We start from the raw sequence: 19,507 nt of genomic DNA on the forward strand, positions 1-19,507 counted from the left end.
TTCAGGGACTAAAGACATTCTTGATTAAAGATTTGTCTCAATACAAACTTGCTTTGAAAAAAATCCCGAGTTGTTCAACATGGACAACTTGAAGATAGGATTCGGTTTATAGGTGTAAACCTTTTGATACCTGTGGGTATTTCTAATACACAGTTTTGATCAGGCTTCTTCCAAATTATACCCAAAGCAAGTGGTTTACAATGGAAGTTCAGGGAACAGCACATACAATAGCAAGATAAGATCTTATTGTCATTTTTAAACACCTTTCGTTTTTAGAGGAATGTGTTTGTGTTATCAAAGAAAATCCACTAATGCTCAGATTAGGAAAATATACCCTTTGTGCAGGATGTACTAAAAGGGTTTTTGTAACACTGTTAGTTTTGGATAGTTCATGTTTCTAACCATCCTGCAGCCAAAACAAACAGAGGAAACTAACTCTTTGCACAATAAGTACTATTGTTAAGCTCTTAATGAAGCGAACTCCATCTTGTGGTGGCATTTTTGTAACAGACTGTTTTTTACTCTTGAGGTTTTCTCTAATCTGTTTTGTATTTGAAATTTCAGAATCTGACACAGAATCCAAGAAATACGATACTCACTTAAGCATTGGCAAGCCAGTAGTAAGTATTATCCTTTAACACCATTATTTTTGTGGATATATTTTCTATTAAACAAGATGCATCTTTCTCATTGATCACGTGTTCTTTTCTTTAATGGTTTATTTTTTTAATAGAAATGATGTATTTTCGTTGTAAGAGTTTGTATGTGGGAAAGGGCAACCATCATATAGAAACCTACTTTTTCTCATCTTTCTGAAACAGTTTGGCTCGTTTTGCCAGTCTGTAAGCCAAGGCAGTATCTACTGTTGATGTTGTTGTGTGTGTATATAAGGACTTTAGTACCTGGCAAGCAAAGGGCCTGCTGAACTAATGGAAGCCTATTTGCTCTTTGAACCATTCTTCATTCAGCATAGATGATTTCAGATACTGGGAATACAGTTTACAAAAACAGCTCATCTTTTTATGTTATGTTTAGAAATTGGAGCAAATATTTGAGTGTTTACAGACTATTTAGGACATTGGAATCTGATGACAGACATTGAAATGTCTAAAGGCTGAAGTAGCACCAATTTTTGATCTCAAGCATGTTTAATGAAACTCTTCTTTGCATTATCTATGTGTTGAGCATGGGTTATTATTTTTTTATTTTATTTTATTTTTTCTAGCCTTTCAGGCATTCTTACAGTCATATTTTTCACTGCTGCCTCTGACATCTGTACTTAATGCCATCAGAAGGCTTTGTTGATTTTTGTTAGAGAAACTTGCTTAGACCAAATCTTGTTATCATCCAGATTAGTGGTTACGTGTTAAGGTCGATTAATGGAGTTGTAGTAGAGTTAGAAAGTTATGTCATCTGACTGTGCCTAAAGGTACATCTGGTGCCAGTGTTGAAGACTCCAGATCTGACAATTTGCTCCAAATGAAAGATGCAAACAGTGCAAGTGAAATAACAGATTTTCTCTTCGTACACTGAGACAACTTAACGTGCCTATAAGTAAGGTTATATAGTCTCTGAAAGGAAATCCTTTAGTTTGATAATTGAAATGAAAACAGAATAATGTAAACTCAAATAATTACTCAGTGTTTCCATTACGAAGGTAAAGAATTCCTCCAGTGAGGAACTTCATGGGCAAGCTAGCAACACCATGTTATTAACTAATTGACCTTTTATTACAGAAAGCAAACTTACTTGCATTATTTATGCTTTTAATAGGTTTCTGATATACAAGCAAGATCAGCCGTTCTGTCCTGGAATCTCCCAGTTAGTTCACAGAATGGAGAGAGCCATAGTCATAGTCCAGCAGCATTTACATTTGAAGTAGCAATATCCAACAGTGGTAAAAATGGAAAATTTAAATCTGTCTATGTGTAAGTTTAGTTTCTTCATTTAAGCACAATACCGATGTTTAAAAACATTAACCAATCAGCAATCTCTTTATCAGGAGCTGTTTGTTGACTTGCAGACCTACATACTTCACGTGAAATAAATTTTAAGTAATGTCAGTATGAGTTACGTGGACAATGGAAAACTTGAAAATTAAATGTGTGCTAGATGGTTTTGCTTTTCAATAAGCTTTTATCCAATAATGTATAAGGAAGAGCTGTAACTTTTTTTTTCTCCCTTTCCATAGTGGGGAAGAATTAACAATTACACTTCCTGATCTCAGACCAGCAACTGATTACCATGTCAGGTATGTTGTTGGAATACTTAATGTTGTTTTTCAGATGTTAATTAAAAATCATTCTAGCTTCATGAAAAAGGTGTGGTCACAGACCACATTTGAGGAATATTAAGCATAGAATAACAGAGCTGCGGACATCACTGTTGCTATCTAATTCCTTCTTTTCTTCCAACTCCATTGAAGTGTCGCCTCACTTTCTTCAGCTTTCTTCCCTACTGTCTTCTCTCTCTTCTTGTTTCTCCGAAATATAAACATCAAGTTATCCTCTGTGGCATCTTTTCTAGAATGACAAGTTTGCACTTAGTGAAAGAGATTGATGTGGGCTGAAGGCAGTAGCAGATAAAATAACTTAAACTTCAGTGTGGATTTGGAAGTTTGACGTGTCAGCTTGATTTGTAAAGTTGCTTCTCTGAACTGCAAGCTTCTGTAGCCCTGCAGGAAGAGCTGAAACTAGTTGAAACAGGGAGATAGTAGATGCTGTGTTACAAGGGAACAAGATGTTCTCTTGGCAATGAAGCAGAGCTCCATTTGCACAGCGTAGGGTACTGGAAGATGGACAATTTTTCACCTTTCTGAAAAATAAGGCAATCCATTGCTCTTGAAAAACAAACATAAGTGAGTAAAACTGTCCCAGAGATCCTGTCCCATTTGAACAATTACACCGAAATGTTGTGTAAGTGTAGTCCACATTCGATCTCAAGGTTTTTCAGTGAAAAGGTTCATTTCAAGTCAGGTATTCTGTTACCATTTGGTAACGCTTGCTGTAGTTTTCATCATGCCTCCCATGAGTATTTCATCACTAAAATATCTCCACTGTGATAGAGTAAAATGCAGTCCGCCCTCTCACTGTGATGATTAGGAAAGAAAACTTCTGTGAATGATCTTGGTCGTGTTTCTTAGAGACCAGAGGCCTACAAACATCTAAATAGACTTGTTTTTTGTCAAGAGACACTCAGATTGGCACATTGTTTCTGTCAAAATATGAACAATAGAAAGGATTCCTCACTAATTATTAGTTCAAAATAATTGTAAATTAAGGATATTGATCTAGAAGGCTCCGTGTGGTGAGTGTCCACATACAAGCTCCATCACGCTGTTGTCAGTACACACCCGTGTCCCTGGTGAGCATGGTATGGCCAATAGAATTTCTGATGGGGACATCAGTTCCTGGAACCTAGAACAAGATCATAAACTCAGACTTGGCTTTTTCAGTCTTGACTGAAAAGGCATGATATTGTTGTCTTTAGGAATCAGCGTCTTTGGGTACTTTTTTCCAAGAGTATGGGCATTCTGGTTTTGCTGCTGTAACCACAATTTGCAATTAAGTAAATTTCTCAAGCTGCCAACTTCTCCTTAAATTTTCAGTTGCTAACGCAATAACGTAATTAATTGTCCTCTGTTCAGAGTTTCAGCAACCAGCAGTTCGATCAAAGAATCCGTTTCAGAATTAGTAAGCTTCACTACAGAAAGTTGTGAGCCGGATTGTCCAGCTGCCCCGAAGCTAATTAACAGAACCAAAAACAGCCTGAGTTTGCAGTGGAAGGTAAGTAGACTAATGTATTCATATATGGCATGTTTACATTAGCTCTGTCAATAACTTGGGTATATTAGGTGTTGGCTTTTAAGTTGCTTGGTTAAGACTGAAGGCTGAAATCATGATCACTTCTTCCTATTTCCTTTACTGCTTCCCTATTTTTTTGCATATCACTTTAGTATGATTGAATTTGTAGCAGGTCTCTCTAAGTATGAACAGTTGTTCAACAGGAAAGTTTTATTCTTAAATGGCATCATAAGAAAGGATGGAGAATTGACGTTTTGCTTGGAGTTCATAGATAGATGTGACTTAAAAGAATTTGGGAATTACAATGTTAGTTACTCGAACCAACTCATAGTGAATATCTTTGTCTAGTTTGTACATTTACTTTTCAATCTAATTTTTGAATATATACATTATAATCTGTGAAGATTTGGTATCTTTGGTATCTGTTTTTTATTATTTTTTCATGTTTTTCTTATGACTATGCTTATACCTGGAACTAATGGTTTATAAATGAATAACATCATTTAAATTATTTGTATCTATTCTGAGGAAGGATAGAGTTCCCATTTGTGTGCCACAGAAAACAGAAATGTTGCTTGTCTGAATGCTTACATTGCTCAAACAGCCAGTTGGCAAACACACAGCATGAGGATGTAAAGAAAAACTTTAAGACTGTTTTCATTGTTCAGAAAATGAAACTGCCTGTAAGTTCATATTAGAAACTATCAAAACTAATAAAGTTAGTGTAACAGTTCAGAGGGCCACCAGGAACAAGGAATTGAAATAGCTGCTAGTGCTTACCCTGACTAACTGACTTCACTGAATACGTGTGTCTATGCCCACAATAGAGTTCCAGGTTATCAGAAGTATCTTTGTGGAAAAAGAGGGTTGTTCTGTATGCCTACTGCAGATTCCTTTCAGCTGTACACTAAATAGTTATGTTTTAAAAGGTGGTTGGAATATATATATTCAATTCTTAAAATGCTTTGTTTTAGCATGCAATATATATGTGTGAAGTTCATCATTTGATTTTAACTTTTTTCATTGTTTCTTTATTTTCAGTCCTCAAATGACAATGGTTCCAAAATAACTAATTTTCTTTTAGAATGGGATGAGGTAAGCCCTTTTCTAGTGGAAAAAAAAAGTCATAATGACATCTTTAGGCCAATTATACCTAAAAATACTTTCTGCTTAGGTACATCCACTATTTTGGTGCAACTGTCGAGACAGTTTTAAAGTCACTAGCCAATTAAAAAGCTTAAATCAAATTACCAGTATTGCAGCAATTCAAGTAGATAATCCTTTTAGATCCTCTGAGAGGATAGTGCAAAGCTTCCTCATTTGGTTCTTGTCATTCAGAGTATTAATTCCTATGCTTTGTTTAAATGGCTGAGTGTTTGGCTTGTGTCTTCAGTAGCTATCACAAATACCACTGAAATTTTGAACTTATTACATAAATGTAATTCTGAAGTGATTAAAAAAAATCAAAAGTGTGTTTTGTTTTCAATTGCAGTTTTATTTATGATCATTTTGTCACAACTCCAGCACAAAAAATCATCACATCTCAATCAACATGTTGTCTTATTATCTGGAATACTCAGGATTGCTATCAGTAATACTCAGTATGACCCTGGTGACATTATTTTTTTACATTCTTAAGGCTTCCTTTTTTTTGGTTGTTACTAAATTTGTGAAACAAAATTTAGGGAAAGTTAGAGGTGAAGAAACTGACCTTAGCAGAGAGCATACAGTCCCAGTGCAGAAAGTTGCTCAGGTTGTTCTCACTTTTTTAAAGGGGAAGAATGGACCCTTCAAAGAATGCTACTACGGGCATCTGAAGCAGTATAAACTTACCAAACTCTCTCCTTCTACAAAATACTCACTTAGACTAGCTGCTAAAAACGATATTGGAATGAGGTAATGAACGCAATTTATAATATCATTCATTCTCTCTGCAGCTACATCTGCCGTCATTAACTTTCTAAAAAATACTTTTCCAGTGGGTTTAGTGAGACAGTGACATACTACACAGCAGGAATCGTCCCGCCACCCCCAGCGCCCCCAGTGCTCGTTGAAGCAGGAGTGACCTGGCTGTCATTGAAGTGGAGCCCACCTAACGGGGTGTCTTCAGATGACTCTCTCACTTATAGTTTAGACATGGAGGAAGAAGGTTCTGTAAGTGCTGTTTTTTATTGCGTGGATAAAAGCTTGATGTGCAGGAGTGCATAAATAACAATTAACCCTGTATGTTACTTCTCAGTAAAATGATGCAAAATAGTGCAACAGTTGGCAAGTACTGCATGTATTTATCAAACAAAGATGAAGTTCCAGCTAAAAAAAAAAAGTCTAAAAGTCTTTATTTTGTCTTCTCATGGAAAATTAGTGTCTGCATTTGTTCGTTTTTTTTTTTCCTCCTTTACAGGGTTATGGTTTCCAACCACAGTATAATGGAGATGAACTCTCATGCACTTTAAGAAATCTTAGGAGGAGTACATCCTATAAGTTTAGGGTTTGTACTATATTTTATTTCTAATTTAATTATGACTGCATTTCAGGGGGTTTAGCATTTCTGTGTAGCTAAGACACTTTTTGTGGAGACTGGATAAATTAACCTGCAATTCTCGTGTGTTTGGTTTTGTTTGCATGGAAGAATTTTGTAAATCAGCTAGCTGTGTATTACCTGTCATTAAATCAATTGCTTATATGTTCTCTTCATTCCTGAAACAGCTCTTTGCCTACAACAGTGAAGGAAAAAGTAGTCCTAGTGAGGTAGTAGAACACAGCACCAATCCTGACAAACCTGGACCGCCAAGTAAACCAACTGTAAAGGGAAAGATCCATTCGCACAGTGTGAAAGTTGCATGGGGTAGGTTACCTTTCGTTAGTGCTGTATTTGAGTGCTTCTCATACATTTGTGTACGCAACACGGATCAAAGAACAGAGGCAAACTCAGGCTAATTACTTGTCTCTGTAGAGAATGTTACTGCAGAAGGAATACATAGCATTAAAAAATGCACCTTGCTCTGGTTTTGGGGCTGTAATCAGCAGTATTCATTTTAGATATGCTTTAATAGCACCAAATTTACCATGATGCTTACATAATTTTTACATACTCTTAAAAGTTTGCCTCTGAAATTGGCAGTATTTTCTTAGTTGCACTTCTTCCTCACATAATCACAATTAATAATAGAAAAACTATTGTCCTGTAAAATGTATTTTGAGTGTGTGTTCACAGTTTTTTATTTAAATTACGTTTTCTACTTGAATGAATTCTATAACAGATGAAAATGTTCTCTGAAAACAGATGATAGCAAATTAATGCATTGTCTTTAAAGCTTCAATAATTTATTTTAAGATGCTGTTTTCTTTCAGAACCACCCAAAGATAATGGAGGATCGGACATTTCTAAATACTTTTTGGAAATCTCAGAAGCATTAATTGGTAAACCATTCTCATTAAGTACTAATTCAGCTTGTGTTACTAACTCAGCTTGTGATTCACTACTCCTTGCTCTAGTAATTACTGTTATTTTTTCATGTCTGTTTTTGTTGTACATGTTCTTTGTGTAACTGATACTTCAGATTGGATTCTGTGGCTTGATTATCTTCATAAAAAATTGTGTGAAAATTTTCAAGGTTGATTTTTGCAAAAACTTTTAAGTATAAAGTATTTTCTTTTTACCCCAGGGAGTAAATGGGATACCATATACAGTGGTTCCCAGAGAGAGCACACATGTGATCATCTCAAGCCTGGTACTTCATACAGATTGAGAGTTTATTGTGTCAGTAAAGGTGGCGAAAGCCAGGTGAGAAAAAGGAGAATAAATTTGGTTCTGAAAGTCATTTCATTCTGTTTAGTGAAATATTTTGTGTTTTCATGCTAAAACCATGTGTATTACCGCTAGGCTTCTGATGTTATGACTGTTACAACATCGGCTGTTCCTCCTGGACCGTGTCATGCTCCGTGCCTGGCAGGCAAAGCTAAGCCCAAGGAAATCACTTTACAGTGGGGTAAGCTTCAGCAAAATATTTTTCTCATTTTTAAACATCAGAACAAAAATTAAAAATCTGTAGAACTCTTTAAAATGTTTACTTATATGTTTAAGTATTTTCATATAAAAAGAATGTAAATCGTATAGCCCACGTTACTAGTTTCTTTTTAAAAAATAAAAATAAATAAATAAATAAATAAACAAAGCATGCTAACCAGCTAAGATTTGGTGATACATATATGTGTATCAATATGGAAACAGTTAAACAGAAATAAAGGTCTTGAGGAAAGCTTGCTGACTGACTGCCTTGTTACTGATGTGTTATGGGCAATTTGAGAATCACCCCTCTTTTTTGTTTTTTTTTTTTTTTAATTTTTATCTTATTGAAGGTAATAAACAGTAAAGAAGATACATTGTTTTTTGAAGGCAATGTGTGAAAAATATATGGAAGAACCTGATAAAGGCTATCTTAAAATTATATAACAGTATCGGGGAGGGAGGAGGGGGGAGCATCATGAAATGTTTCTGCTCAGATATGATGAATGCCTGCACTGGGATTCTGTAATTTTTAGAATTCATCTGGCTTGACATGCAGCTTGAGGAGGCTAATTAGAAACAAGCTAAAGGAAAAAGTGGTTTGTGAAATGAATAGAAAAAATCCCTTCTTATTTCATAGGCCCGCCGTCTGTCGATGGAGGTTCCGACATAACAGAATACATTGTAGAGATGGCAAACTCGGAACAAGATGAGCGCAGACAAGTGTATCAGGGTCCAGCATCGGAATACGCAGTGAACAACCTGCTTCCTGGGAGAACATACTGCTTCTGGATACGAGCAGCAAACAAAGTTGGGGTAACCACTCTGCTAATGAGAGCAGATATTTTTATGCAAGGGATAGTGATGGTACTATCATGTTAGGAGCCTGATTGTATTTTGTGGCTTGTTAGATTTTCATTGAAGGAGCAGGATTTTTCATGTGGATTCACTGAGGTGGGGCTGAAGGAAGGACAGTTTTATACTTTTACAGTTAGTGTCGACTTTTACAGATTGGTGGTGTGGGAATAGTATTGTGTAGAGAGGTGGGGTCGAACAGTGCCATGTTTGAACAAGGTTAGGTTAGGACAAATGGTGGTTGCATAAAAGTCTTTCTGAAGCATTACCATTGCTTGTGGAAGCAGAATCCTGACTACAGGGAAAGGAGGAGTTACAAGACTATAGGAGAGGGTGAGTTAGTGGGAGGATCACAGATATCCTGTAGGCATGGGGCCAATTTACAGAGTAAACTCCCTGGAAGGAATTTCAAATGGCGCTATGAAACTAAGCACTGAAATATTCTATTTGCTTCCCTATCAAGTTAAAAATAATTTGTTTTCTTTGGCTTGTGCACTTGCACATCAGTTTTTGCTTTACTACTGTTGCTATATTCATGCAGTTGTATTTTTATTTTTTTTCAGTTCGGTCCTCACTCGGACAAAGCAGAAATCTCTACTGCTCCCGGGCCTCCTGATCAATGCTGCAAACCTGTAATAACTTGTAAAAGTGCAACTTCTGTTATAGTTTCATGGGAGGTAAGTTTTAATGTTTTTCAGTAATATACAAATTAATATTTGGCTTTTAGAATAATAGTAATGTGTAATATACAGAAATGGAAGAAATGGCAAAGGTATGGGTGTAATATTTTAAATATTTCTCTATAGAGCCATACGTTGTTCGTGCAGATTTTGTCTGCTACCAGTTTTCATTTTAAACTGAATAAATGGAGTGCCATTTAAATTCTCCTCACAGTATGGGAACTAGTGTTTTGCTGTTAATACATGGAAGCATTTTAAGAAGTCGACCTTTAAGTCATTTTTTTGAGTATCGCTGAAAGTTTGAGTTTAAATTTCCAGTGTGGTTGTAAGAAATCATGCAGCATGCTACAGCAGTAGCAGCTTCAAGCATATGGGTACGATGTACTGGCATTGTTTAATGGTAGCAAAGAGCCCAAGTATCATATCTGAGAATTAAGTTTGTTCTCTAAAAGGAACTCAGTTTTTCAATCCCAGTGCTTCTGTTTTGATGTCTTTGTGTGGTGTAATGAAAGATCGTGCATGTTGAACATGTATATGTGTGCAGTAGTGAAGATAATTTGTCACTTAAACCTTCAGAGTCCCGCATGCAATGGTGCAGAAATCAGTGAATACAGACTGGACTGGGGTCAGATGGAAGGAGCAATGCATGTCATTTACACTGGCCCTTGCCAGAGCTATGAAGTGAAGGGTCTCACACCTGCAACCACATATTACTGCAGAGTACAGGTATGAAAAGCCTTTTATTATGTGTTACTAAACAAATGAGGAAGCGCATATAGTTTGCAGAAAAAAATCAGTTAGAGATGACAACTACATGCTGTCACTTACTAAGACAATATTGCTTTAAAAAATCACTCTCCCTTTCCCTTCTCCCCAAGTCCCTCCTAACTGCATGTATCTAAAAATGAGGTTTAGGTCAAGTGTTTTATTAAATAGCAAACATTTTGCCATGTTTGTGTGTTGCTTGGGAAATTTCCCATGCTCTTCCAAGTTCCTTTTAATGACATGCAAAAGAAAGCATGACAGATATGACTGATTAGAAAAAAAGTGGATTCAGTAAACAACACATAATCTCTCTTTCAGGCTGTAAATATCTCTGGAGTTGGGTTGTTTGGTGAGACTGGTGTGGTGACAACCCCTGCATCAGTGCCTGCAGCAGTGTCAGTACTGCATTTACTTGAGGAAGATCAAATGGAAATTTCTCTTCCTTTATCAACGTGCCTTGCAATTCAATGGGAAGAACCGTGTTGTCATGGGTCAGAGATCACTGGATATAATATAGAATATGGGGAGAAGCAGCTTGTAGCTGTTGGAAGAAATACAAGCCATGTTCTTGAGAATCTGCTGCCTGATACTCTGTACAGGTAATAATAATCATTTTATTCAGAAACCACGTTTGTAGAACCTGCAGTCACTAGCTTTGAAGGTAGTGTTTTTAAACTTTATAGCAATTTCATTCAGCTTACAGAATATTTGCTTGATTCACTCTACAACTCTGAAAAAAATAAAATTGTCATCTCCAGATATAAACCATGAAGTTCAGCAGCAGGAGTTGAGATTGCTGTGTTAAGATTCATTCCATCTCAAAGCCAAGGCTTTATTCTAAATTTTCTGGGTTTTTAACTTTTTATTCAGAAGCAGTGCATACAATGATGTCGTCAGTATCTCACAATGTTTGGTTTAACTAAAGCCTAGTTCAGATTATGGATCTTCGGTGTCAGCAGGAGGCAAATGGTAGAAGTAAATGGGATCTTAGAGCGCCTGGGCACTTGCTCGCTGCACGGAATAAACCTGAACAATTCTGAGAAACACTGAAGTTTCATTGTGTTGAAAACAATGTAATTATTTTGACCTGTTTTGAAATAGATAATTTGTAAAGTTAATTTCTGACTGCATTTTAATTGCTTTATTGTTTGTAGTCATATTCTTTACAAACTTTAACTCTTCATTAGTATTTTTGTGGCCTCAGTAAATTAACCATGTCACTTTTCTCCCATTTCTAGAATTAGAATACAGGCCATAAACAGCTTTGGAGTTGGTCCTTTTAGTCATTCCATTAAAGCCAAAACGAAACCACTACCTCCTGACCCTCCTCATCTTGAATGTGTGGTCTTCAGCTACCAGAGCCTTAAACTGAAATGGGGTGAAGGTCCCAGCAAAGCTTTAATTACCAACCCGACACAATTCAACTTGCAGATGGAGGACAGGTTTGGCAGGTAAAATAATCAGAACACTAAGAATGCTACAGCTGCATTAAAACTTCATGTCAAGTTTTCTAAGACCATTTTAAGTATTCTCACCTCTGTCTGCACCAGTAAGTTATTTGGGCATCCCAAAGTTTGCCACTTTGTGTGCATTTTTGTATCCTGTCTTTCAACCAGAAGTGCTGTTAATCGCTGTTAGCTAGTATTTACTTGTAAATAGTAATTTTAGTATAGTATTTCCACTACTTTTGTACTAAAGTTAGATAGAAAAATATTCACCAAGCTAACTTACGATATTGATGCACAAATTTGTGGTTACTGAGTAATTCTAATTTGTATATATTGTTTTGTTTTGTTTTGTTTTCCAGGTTTGTTACTGTTTATAGCGGTCCTTGTCATACCTACAAGGTGCAGAGACTCAGTGAATCCACTACGTACTATTTTAAAATCCAGGCATATAATGATGCCGGAGAGGGAGAGTTTTCTGAAGTTTACGCTTTCACTACAACTAAGTCTCCACCCGCATCTCTTAAAGGTGAGCTTACACTGCTCTAGAAACCTCTGCAAGCTGTTTTTTTGGTAGGTAGATTGCTAAAACCCAACTCTTTTCCCAGTGAGACCTCTCCGTGGCCACTGTGGGACTGAACAGAAGCTGGCTATCTTACATAGAGATTTTCTACATTGGTAGAGACCATTATTCTCTTTTTCTAAAATAATAAGAAACCACTTTTTTTCTAGCACCCAAAGCAAATCAGCTGGAAGAAAACACTTATGAAATCACATGGGAACCTTTACAGCCGATGAAAGGAGATTCCATTGTTTACATCCTTCAGCTTGCTGCTGGGAGAGAGTTTGATCAGGTACCTTTTATTTAACAAAATGAACTTGAGGCGTTTTACTTAAGGAAAAAAAACTCCTCTGAGGATTGTTTTGTTTTTTTTTTCTTAACCAAATGTAAATAAGTTATTCCCAAGTACATTGCAGATACAGTGTCCTTTGTTTAGCTCACTTTGGAGATCTGTTCAAAGGAGCACTTTTGCCTGTCTTCATGTTGTTGTGCATTTTTAATCACCCCCACAGGGGAATGTCACTACAGACTGTATGTTCAGGCAAATACGGGTGGGCAGTCTTTTGAGAGTGTTGTTCTTAAGACTAACTTAGTTTACACAATTCTGTGCTTTCTTCAACTTGTCCTTTTCATTAGCAGGCAAATTGCTGCTGCTTCTGCTCTTTCTTTGAAGTAGAAGCACTTAACTGGAAATAATCTATAAGGCACAGATCATAATGGTTCAGGTCTGTTTTGGCCCTTTGGCTTGTGCTGTGGAAGAAAATGACTACAAAGGCAGGTTTGAGAGTCACTGGGAGAATTGCTTGGGGGGTTACCACTGTTATTACCCAATCTTCTCAGTGCTTCCCTTGGTTCTTTTGATCCTTAAACCATACAGTCTGTGGCATCACTGTCTTTGTTAGTAGCGGACATCACTTGCCCCACATTTGTAGGGGAATTATACAGACCCGTGGTTCTGCAGAACTATATAGATTTATTTTTTTTCTAAGTTTTGAAATCCAGGTCCATCAGTGTGGAGCACTATAAGAAGCTTTGGATTATTCACTAGAAAATGGATCATAAATTCGTAAGAAATAAAAGCTGAGATTTCATTAAGTTGGCTTGAGAATGACTTCAGGTCACGTCCAGTGCTGCCTGTGCTCATAAAGCGGAATGGGAAGTATAACTTAATGTTTGTGAGATGAATCCCAATTAAAGTGCTTTCTTTTTCTTCTTCTTCTGCCTAGGTATACAAGGGACCAGAGACTTCCTTCCGTCTCACAAGCCTGCAGACAAACTGTGAATATCGGATCAGAGTCTGCGCTGGCCGTCAGTCCCAAGACTCTACTGGATCCCAAGAACTGTATGGACCTTACAGTCCCAGTACAGTATTCTCATCTCAGAAACAGGAGCTGGTTCCGCAGTGTGCTGATTTGACAACAGAGCTGGCAGAGAGTAAGAAGACGTTGCGTGAGGAGCGCTTCATTGCTATCGTTCTTCTTTGTGGGTTTGCAGTGGTTGCTATTTTATTTGCTGTTGTTATTCAGTACTTTGTAATCAAGTAGATGAGAGCCTATTCAGTACTCAGCTTTTTGTACAGAAGCTATTTCGGGTATTTATGGTTAGTTCTAATTAAAATCCTAGGTGGGGATGTATAGATACGTGCATTTCCACTTTTGCTGCTGGCTAACAGTGAGGCTGGGTTGGCAGATCCTTTCCAAATACTGAACACAGATTTCTTGTAGAAAGGGTAATCCTGGGTCCTCTGTAATCAGGGTTAGCTGTTAATAAAACAGCAAAAACTGCCTTATCGTGCACACGGGTGTGTGTGCACATTCTTCCTCTCTCCGAATTCAAGCGGGGCCTTCGGCCAGTTAGAGAGAGAAGGCGTTCCTAGAGCAAGTCCTTTTCAAGTACAACTAGACCAGTGGTAGCCGATCAGCAATGTTTAATCAGGTATCGTTGTAGTTTGGTATACATGAGATACAGCAGCACAAATGCTTAAGCTTAGAGCAGTACTGTATTGCAAGACATTACTAGAGCATACCACATTTAATATACTGTAGAAGGAAAGCAGAATATTGACTTTGACTTAGCGATATTACTACTTTACAGTTATTTTAATATTTTGGATTCAGTAATAATCATTTCAAGCGTTATAGTAGAGGGTGCCAGCATTTTTAGAATTTTAATCAAAATGCTCGACAAAATGTTAGCAGGATGTGATGTACATGCTGCAATTGCATTCGTATGTAACGTTGCAGAAAAGGCCCCTTTTGTATTGTACATTTCTGAATGAAATGCTTTCTGCTGTTGGTGAGCAGTTGTTGGCCCAATCCACATTTCACTCTCAGTGCCTGAGAGAAAAGTAATTTCCTGTGCTTCTGATTAAATCTTTGCAGTGTTTTCAGAAAAGCACAGGTATTGTCTTTAAGGAGAAAGAGTGCATTTATGATAAATGTTACACTATTTGGCTCAAACTGAGCAAATGTTTTTGTACTATTATTAACCTAAAAATGAAAGTTCAAACTGCTTTTGGATGCCCTTCTATCTTGATCTGAATTATCAAATTGTACATGAAAGAACTCTTTTTAGATAACATTTATACAATGTTTTAAATGACTTGCTATCCCAGTGGTAGCAGCTTCACATTCCATTGTTTTCTAGATGGGAATGTTCAGCCTGCTATGAACTTTTCTGAAACGCGTCCTGTTTGTCTGGGGGGTATTTTTTCGTGGACACTGTGCACTACATATGACTGTTCTCGTTAAATCTGCTTACGAGTATCTAAAGGCGAGCCCGACGGCTCTCTTCTTTTTATCAAAGATTTTGAAAGCTGGAACTCGCAAGTTTAGAAAAAGTTTCAGAATGGGTCTTCCTGATAGCATTGAGAGATGCCCTACAAAGGCAGATTCAGCGTTATTTTGCAAAGACTACACTATATACATCAGAGCGATGCACCTGTATGTGGAATGTTGGATGTGCTAGTGCTACAGGCTAAGTATTTCCCGTAATTAATCACTTTAAGGGTCTTTCTCCTATGGCAGTTGATGAATAATGTTGCGTTATAGTTTGAGGCATTGTGTTGTATTTCAGATGTGGAAAACCTAAATTATGACATAGTATCGCTTAATACTCTTAAAAGTAGATTTATGGTGCAATCTGAAATTAATCTTTTCAAAATGTACTCTTCATTTTGTACTCTATTTATTTTGATTAAAAGTCCTGGAAAATGTATGTTTGAATGTATTGTTCTACTTGTAGCAGAACTTTAAGTTAATCATTTATTATATCATAGAAATCTCTCCCTCCACTGTTCGAAAGAGATTTATACAGATATTAGTGTCTTTAGTTTGCAGAAGGGTTTACAATCTGTCTTTCTCTTCATAGTCTACTTTTAGCAAATACGACTGCCTTCAGCAAATCTCTATTGCCAAAGGGTTACTTCTTTAACTCTTAGAACGAAGTTTGTAGAGATTTATTTGGCAACACTTTTTCTGGTGATTTTAAAAGATAAATTAGAATTGCAAAGTAAATACTAACAAGTCACGACTCCTAAAAGGTAAAATAAAGTTCCTCTGTAATTGCCACAAAATACTCGTGTTTCCAGGAAGTGTACTGGGCAGCCTGCCGTAATACCGATGTCACGTCAGCTATTATCCATTCCAGAACGATATACCCTAGTGGCATTAATGTATTAGGTATCTTCATTTTTCTTGTATTGTAATTTTGAGGTATCTCAAACTTATGTTAAAGCTGCCATGCATTGTATTACTAAATTGTAACTATCAAATAGATAATATATTTAATACAGCCAATAAATAATACAAATGTATTCAAATTTGACTACCGGGTTGCGTATTTTTGTGGATTTTGACTTTATTCAGTCATTTGTACAGCCTGTAATTTAAGCTGAAGAAACATGTTTAGCGTGGTTACTGAGGATCACGAAGAACTGTCTTTAAAGCAATCATTCTGGATGAAAAGTTGTTTGAAATGCACAACTGAAACCTGTCCGGTTGCCTGCATTTCGTTTGTGGGTGAGGAAGGTGCGCCAGGCACGTGTCCCAGAGGGTTTTGGTGACTTGAAAATCAGGGAAGGATGCACACCCTTACCCCTTACCACCTGTGCCTCCAGTCTGCTGCACCTCTGGGGAAGAAAACCAGCTGCTATTCCTCAAACCATTACTTTTTTTTTTTTTCTCTTTACATTGGATGAGGAAGGAAGACACCAGGTGCCAGCCAGGCAGGCATTTCCATGCAGAGCAGGAACATGCAGATTTGCTTCTTCCTTCCAACTATTTTTGTCCAAACTGCAGAGGATTTATCACTGCTCAGCTTTCATTTCGTCTCATGCCATGAAGGGTGCACAGACACCTGCTCCTTAAAGAATGGCTTTATCCTGCCTTCAGGACTCGGTGCAGCAGTGCTTGCTGAGTGCAGAACCTGGCCTTTCCTTGCCTATCTTTCCTGCGTGGTCCTTCATTGCCAGTTCTGCTGGTGTGTGGGCATGGCCTCTGCTCCAGAAACAATTTCTGATGAGGCTCTGCAAGGTAGGTTTTTAGCACGATGCTGTCCTCTGGTTTCTAAGAGATGTCTGGGCAGCAAACCCATTTCTTGAGACCTTTTTTGTGAGGTCAGACAGGGCTTGGGACAGCCCCTGGCGATCTGGGCTCTGTGTTTGCCTGCTTTACAAACAAGGGAGAAGGCGAATGTCTTCTATCCGCTGCTTCCTGCCCTTGCAGCCTTCCAAATCTCCTAAAATATTACAAACATTTCTCAGAAAATGTGCGGGGAGAAGCCAAAAGGATAGCCTTATACATGTTGCAGTCATGCAGCACAATTTCTGAGGACGTCAGCTGGAGCTGTTTGGCTTCTTGTGGCTGCTTCTCGTGCTGCCCACCATGCTGTGATCCATCTTCCTCTGACTCCACACCGACTGCTAATGATGTGCACAAAATGCACCCTTTGCACTGCTTTTCTCCTTAACCTGCGAGAAGGTGCCTGTGCTTACCAGGTGGGTTCAAACTCTTCTTTGATAGGGGAAATTTAATCGCCCCTTTTGGGCCAGTTCCACAACTTGCTGTGGTTACTCAGGGCCCTTCCCACTTGAGCTCCGCCTCAGCAGATGCCCCAGAGTGAGAAATTACTGACTGCTGTGATGAGCTTGTTGAGTCAGGATGGGAAAGCCTTTATTTGAGCACAACGAGACAATCTGACATTTAGCCCTAATTTACTTTCCACTTCAGAAGATCAGAGATAACGAGCTGGAAGCACCAGTGCGGGGGAGGCAAGGGGAAATGGGGCCAGTGCTAGAGAAAACAAGGGAAGACTCCAGGAAGCTGGAGGTTATCTGCTTGTGGCAGGAGAGCTGCGATGCTCAGCATCAGAGACGCTGCAGTCGGTGCTTGGTTTGACAGCAGGATGTGTCCCGCCACGCTCCTCGGAAATTCCTCCGTGGCTCAGGAACTTGGCTGCTGGATGAAGCGAGTGGGGTACCCGGTACAAAATAAGCCTCTTCTCTTCCCTCCTCCTTGGACTTCTGCTCTTTGCAGTTTTTCTTGTCTGAAGAACTGTTCAAAAGCCAGCATATTGCGAAGCCAAATACTGTGGGATTTGAGCTTAAAAGGTCAGTGCTGAACACAGTCACTGCATTATGTTGACAGAGCTTTGGTTTTAATGTTAGCAGAATTTCTGCTGCCATTTCCAAGAGGCAGAAGCACGGGCAGTTGTTTTTTTCCAAGACATTTAGGCACCCCAATACGTAAAAAAATAAGAAATAAAAAAAGCTGTGTGCTAAGGCTGTGCTTTGCTGCACCTTAAACACCTCTAGAAAACCTGTTGAAAAATCCCCACCACCTGATTCTGCTGGTGGGGGTTTAAACAGCACGCCCTGGGCTGAACAATGGGCGGCTGTCGGCCCCATTTATTCGAGCAGATCGCTCCCAGCTGGGGGACAGTCACCTCGGATGAATGTCCCCAGCTCCGCGGTGACAGACGGAGGAGCCAGCGCTCGGCCTGGCCACGCCGTGACCCAGTTTCCTGTTTTGTCATGCTGAAAGAAACCTCAGTGTCTGGGCAGAGATGAACGGTGACTGCTCTTTTATTCGGCCAGCATGCGGAGCGCCCACAGCGAGCTGAACACAGGCATTCATAGCAGCGCCGGGGCCCGCGTGCCCCAGAGGACTGGTGGTGAGGAGGAAGCTTTCGTGGCCAAGCAGCCCCAGCCCAGCTCAGCAGCAGATCTGTTGCAGGCAGTGGCTGCTCGGCTGCCCACACAGAAGGCATTTGTGACCTCGGGGACAAATGTCTCCCTTGAGGAATCTGGCTCTCTGCATCTTCTCCTGGCCACAGCTTTCCATGCTGTGAGTGGCCACAGCTCCCGATCGCGCTGCTCGGCCTGAAAAGTCGCCTCTTGTAGCAGGGCTGGCTGGGAAGCGCGGTGACGGCCGGGAGGAGAGCCCCTTGGGTCCAGAAGGGCCTCGGGCTGCTCTCTGAGGTAAACCCACTGGCAATAGGAAGTACCCTGCTTTCCTAACGCACTGGGAATAAATGGCAGGGCCAGCGGATGGCCTGATGATGCCGAGTTTTAACCTAACCCACAGCCTGCGTCTTGTCTGTGGTGGAAAAGCTCCCCTCCCCCTCTTTCCTAAAACGAGGGGAAAAAGTGGGTTTTGTTTGTTGTCTAAGGTCAGTGTCTGGAATTCATCCTTCGTTCCCTCCTAGCAGGATGTTTTTGTGTAATACACGATGACTCATGAAAGTCAAATGACTTGGACTACAATGCTACAGCACTTCCAGCCAAAGCACCGCCGCAGCAGCAGCATTCTGGCCGTTTGCACGTCCAGCACTGGCGCTGGCACGTGCGAGATGCAGGCTTACAGCTCCTCGAACCGCCACGGCTGCTGCAGGGCTGCCTCTGCCCTCCTGAGAGCAAAGGGCCCCATGCCAGCCCCAGCCCCTCTGCAGCAAACCCATAAGGAGCCTGTCCCACTCGCCCAGGGCCACGTCACGCTGTGAAGCACCCGCACCCACCGCCACGGCCGCAGCCTGAAACAGCTCGGGGCTGACAGGCGGCTGCTTGGGCTGCAGCCAGGCTCTTTCCGAAGGGCCTTGTGCCAAAGCCCAGGCTGTGTCCAAGCGGCCGTGCAGGGCGTTGTGCTTTTGGGGTCCCCGGGAGGCCATGCTGGCAAGCAGCTCCCCACACCCAGCGCATGGCCACAGCTCGGCCCCTCGCCGGTGCCAGCACAGGGACAGCCACCCTGCCGAGCCCAGTGCAGCCCTCGGGATCCCTCATCAGCCACCTGCTGCCATTTCATTAAATTCTGAGGGTTTGGACGTTGCGTTTGCATCCGTGTAGGTTGAGTTCACTGCTTCCAGGTGTTCGATGTCACCCTCTGTGTGGATGAGAA

The 19,507-nt window shown here is 39.7% G+C and overlaps 1 protein-coding gene across 4 annotated transcripts in view; it reads left to right on the plus strand.

The window, feature by feature from the left end:
* LOC119717858 (fibronectin type-III domain-containing protein 3a) overlaps positions 1-15,941 on the plus strand; it is a 45,552-nt gene extending 29,611 nt beyond the window's left edge. For all 4 annotated transcript variants that reach the window (XM_038184268.2, XM_038184269.2, XM_038184270.2 and 1 more), the window contains exons 8-27: positions 565-620; positions 1,774-1,928; positions 2,192-2,251; positions 3,647-3,785; positions 4,845-4,898; positions 5,578-5,699; positions 5,783-5,957; positions 6,205-6,291; positions 6,510-6,648; positions 7,155-7,223; positions 7,469-7,587; positions 7,687-7,792; positions 8,450-8,625; positions 9,228-9,341; positions 9,921-10,070; positions 10,428-10,708; positions 11,348-11,560; positions 11,917-12,083; positions 12,287-12,408; positions 13,343-15,941. In XM_038184268.2, coding sequence (XP_038040196.2) covers positions 565-620; positions 1,774-1,928; positions 2,192-2,251; positions 3,647-3,785; positions 4,845-4,898; positions 5,578-5,699; positions 5,783-5,957; positions 6,205-6,291; positions 6,510-6,648; positions 7,155-7,223; positions 7,469-7,587; positions 7,687-7,792; positions 8,450-8,625; positions 9,228-9,341; positions 9,921-10,070; positions 10,428-10,708; positions 11,348-11,560; positions 11,917-12,083; positions 12,287-12,408; positions 13,343-13,660 — 2,822 coding nt within the window. In that variant the 3' untranslated portion in view covers positions 13,661-15,941. The remainder of the gene's footprint in view (positions 1-564; positions 621-1,773; positions 1,929-2,191; positions 2,252-3,646; positions 3,786-4,844; positions 4,899-5,577; positions 5,700-5,782; positions 5,958-6,204; positions 6,292-6,509; positions 6,649-7,154; positions 7,224-7,468; positions 7,588-7,686; positions 7,793-8,449; positions 8,626-9,227; positions 9,342-9,920; positions 10,071-10,427; positions 10,709-11,347; positions 11,561-11,916; positions 12,084-12,286; positions 12,409-13,342) is intronic.
* The last annotated feature ends 3,566 nt before the right edge of the window (positions 15,942-19,507 follow it).

The sequence above is a fragment of the Anas platyrhynchos genome, chromosome 10 (genome assembly GCF_047663525.1).
Source record: "Anas platyrhynchos isolate ZD024472 breed Pekin duck chromosome 10, IASCAAS_PekinDuck_T2T, whole genome shotgun sequence".
NCBI classification, from domain to species: Eukaryota; Metazoa; Chordata; class Aves; order Anseriformes; family Anatidae; genus Anas; species Anas platyrhynchos.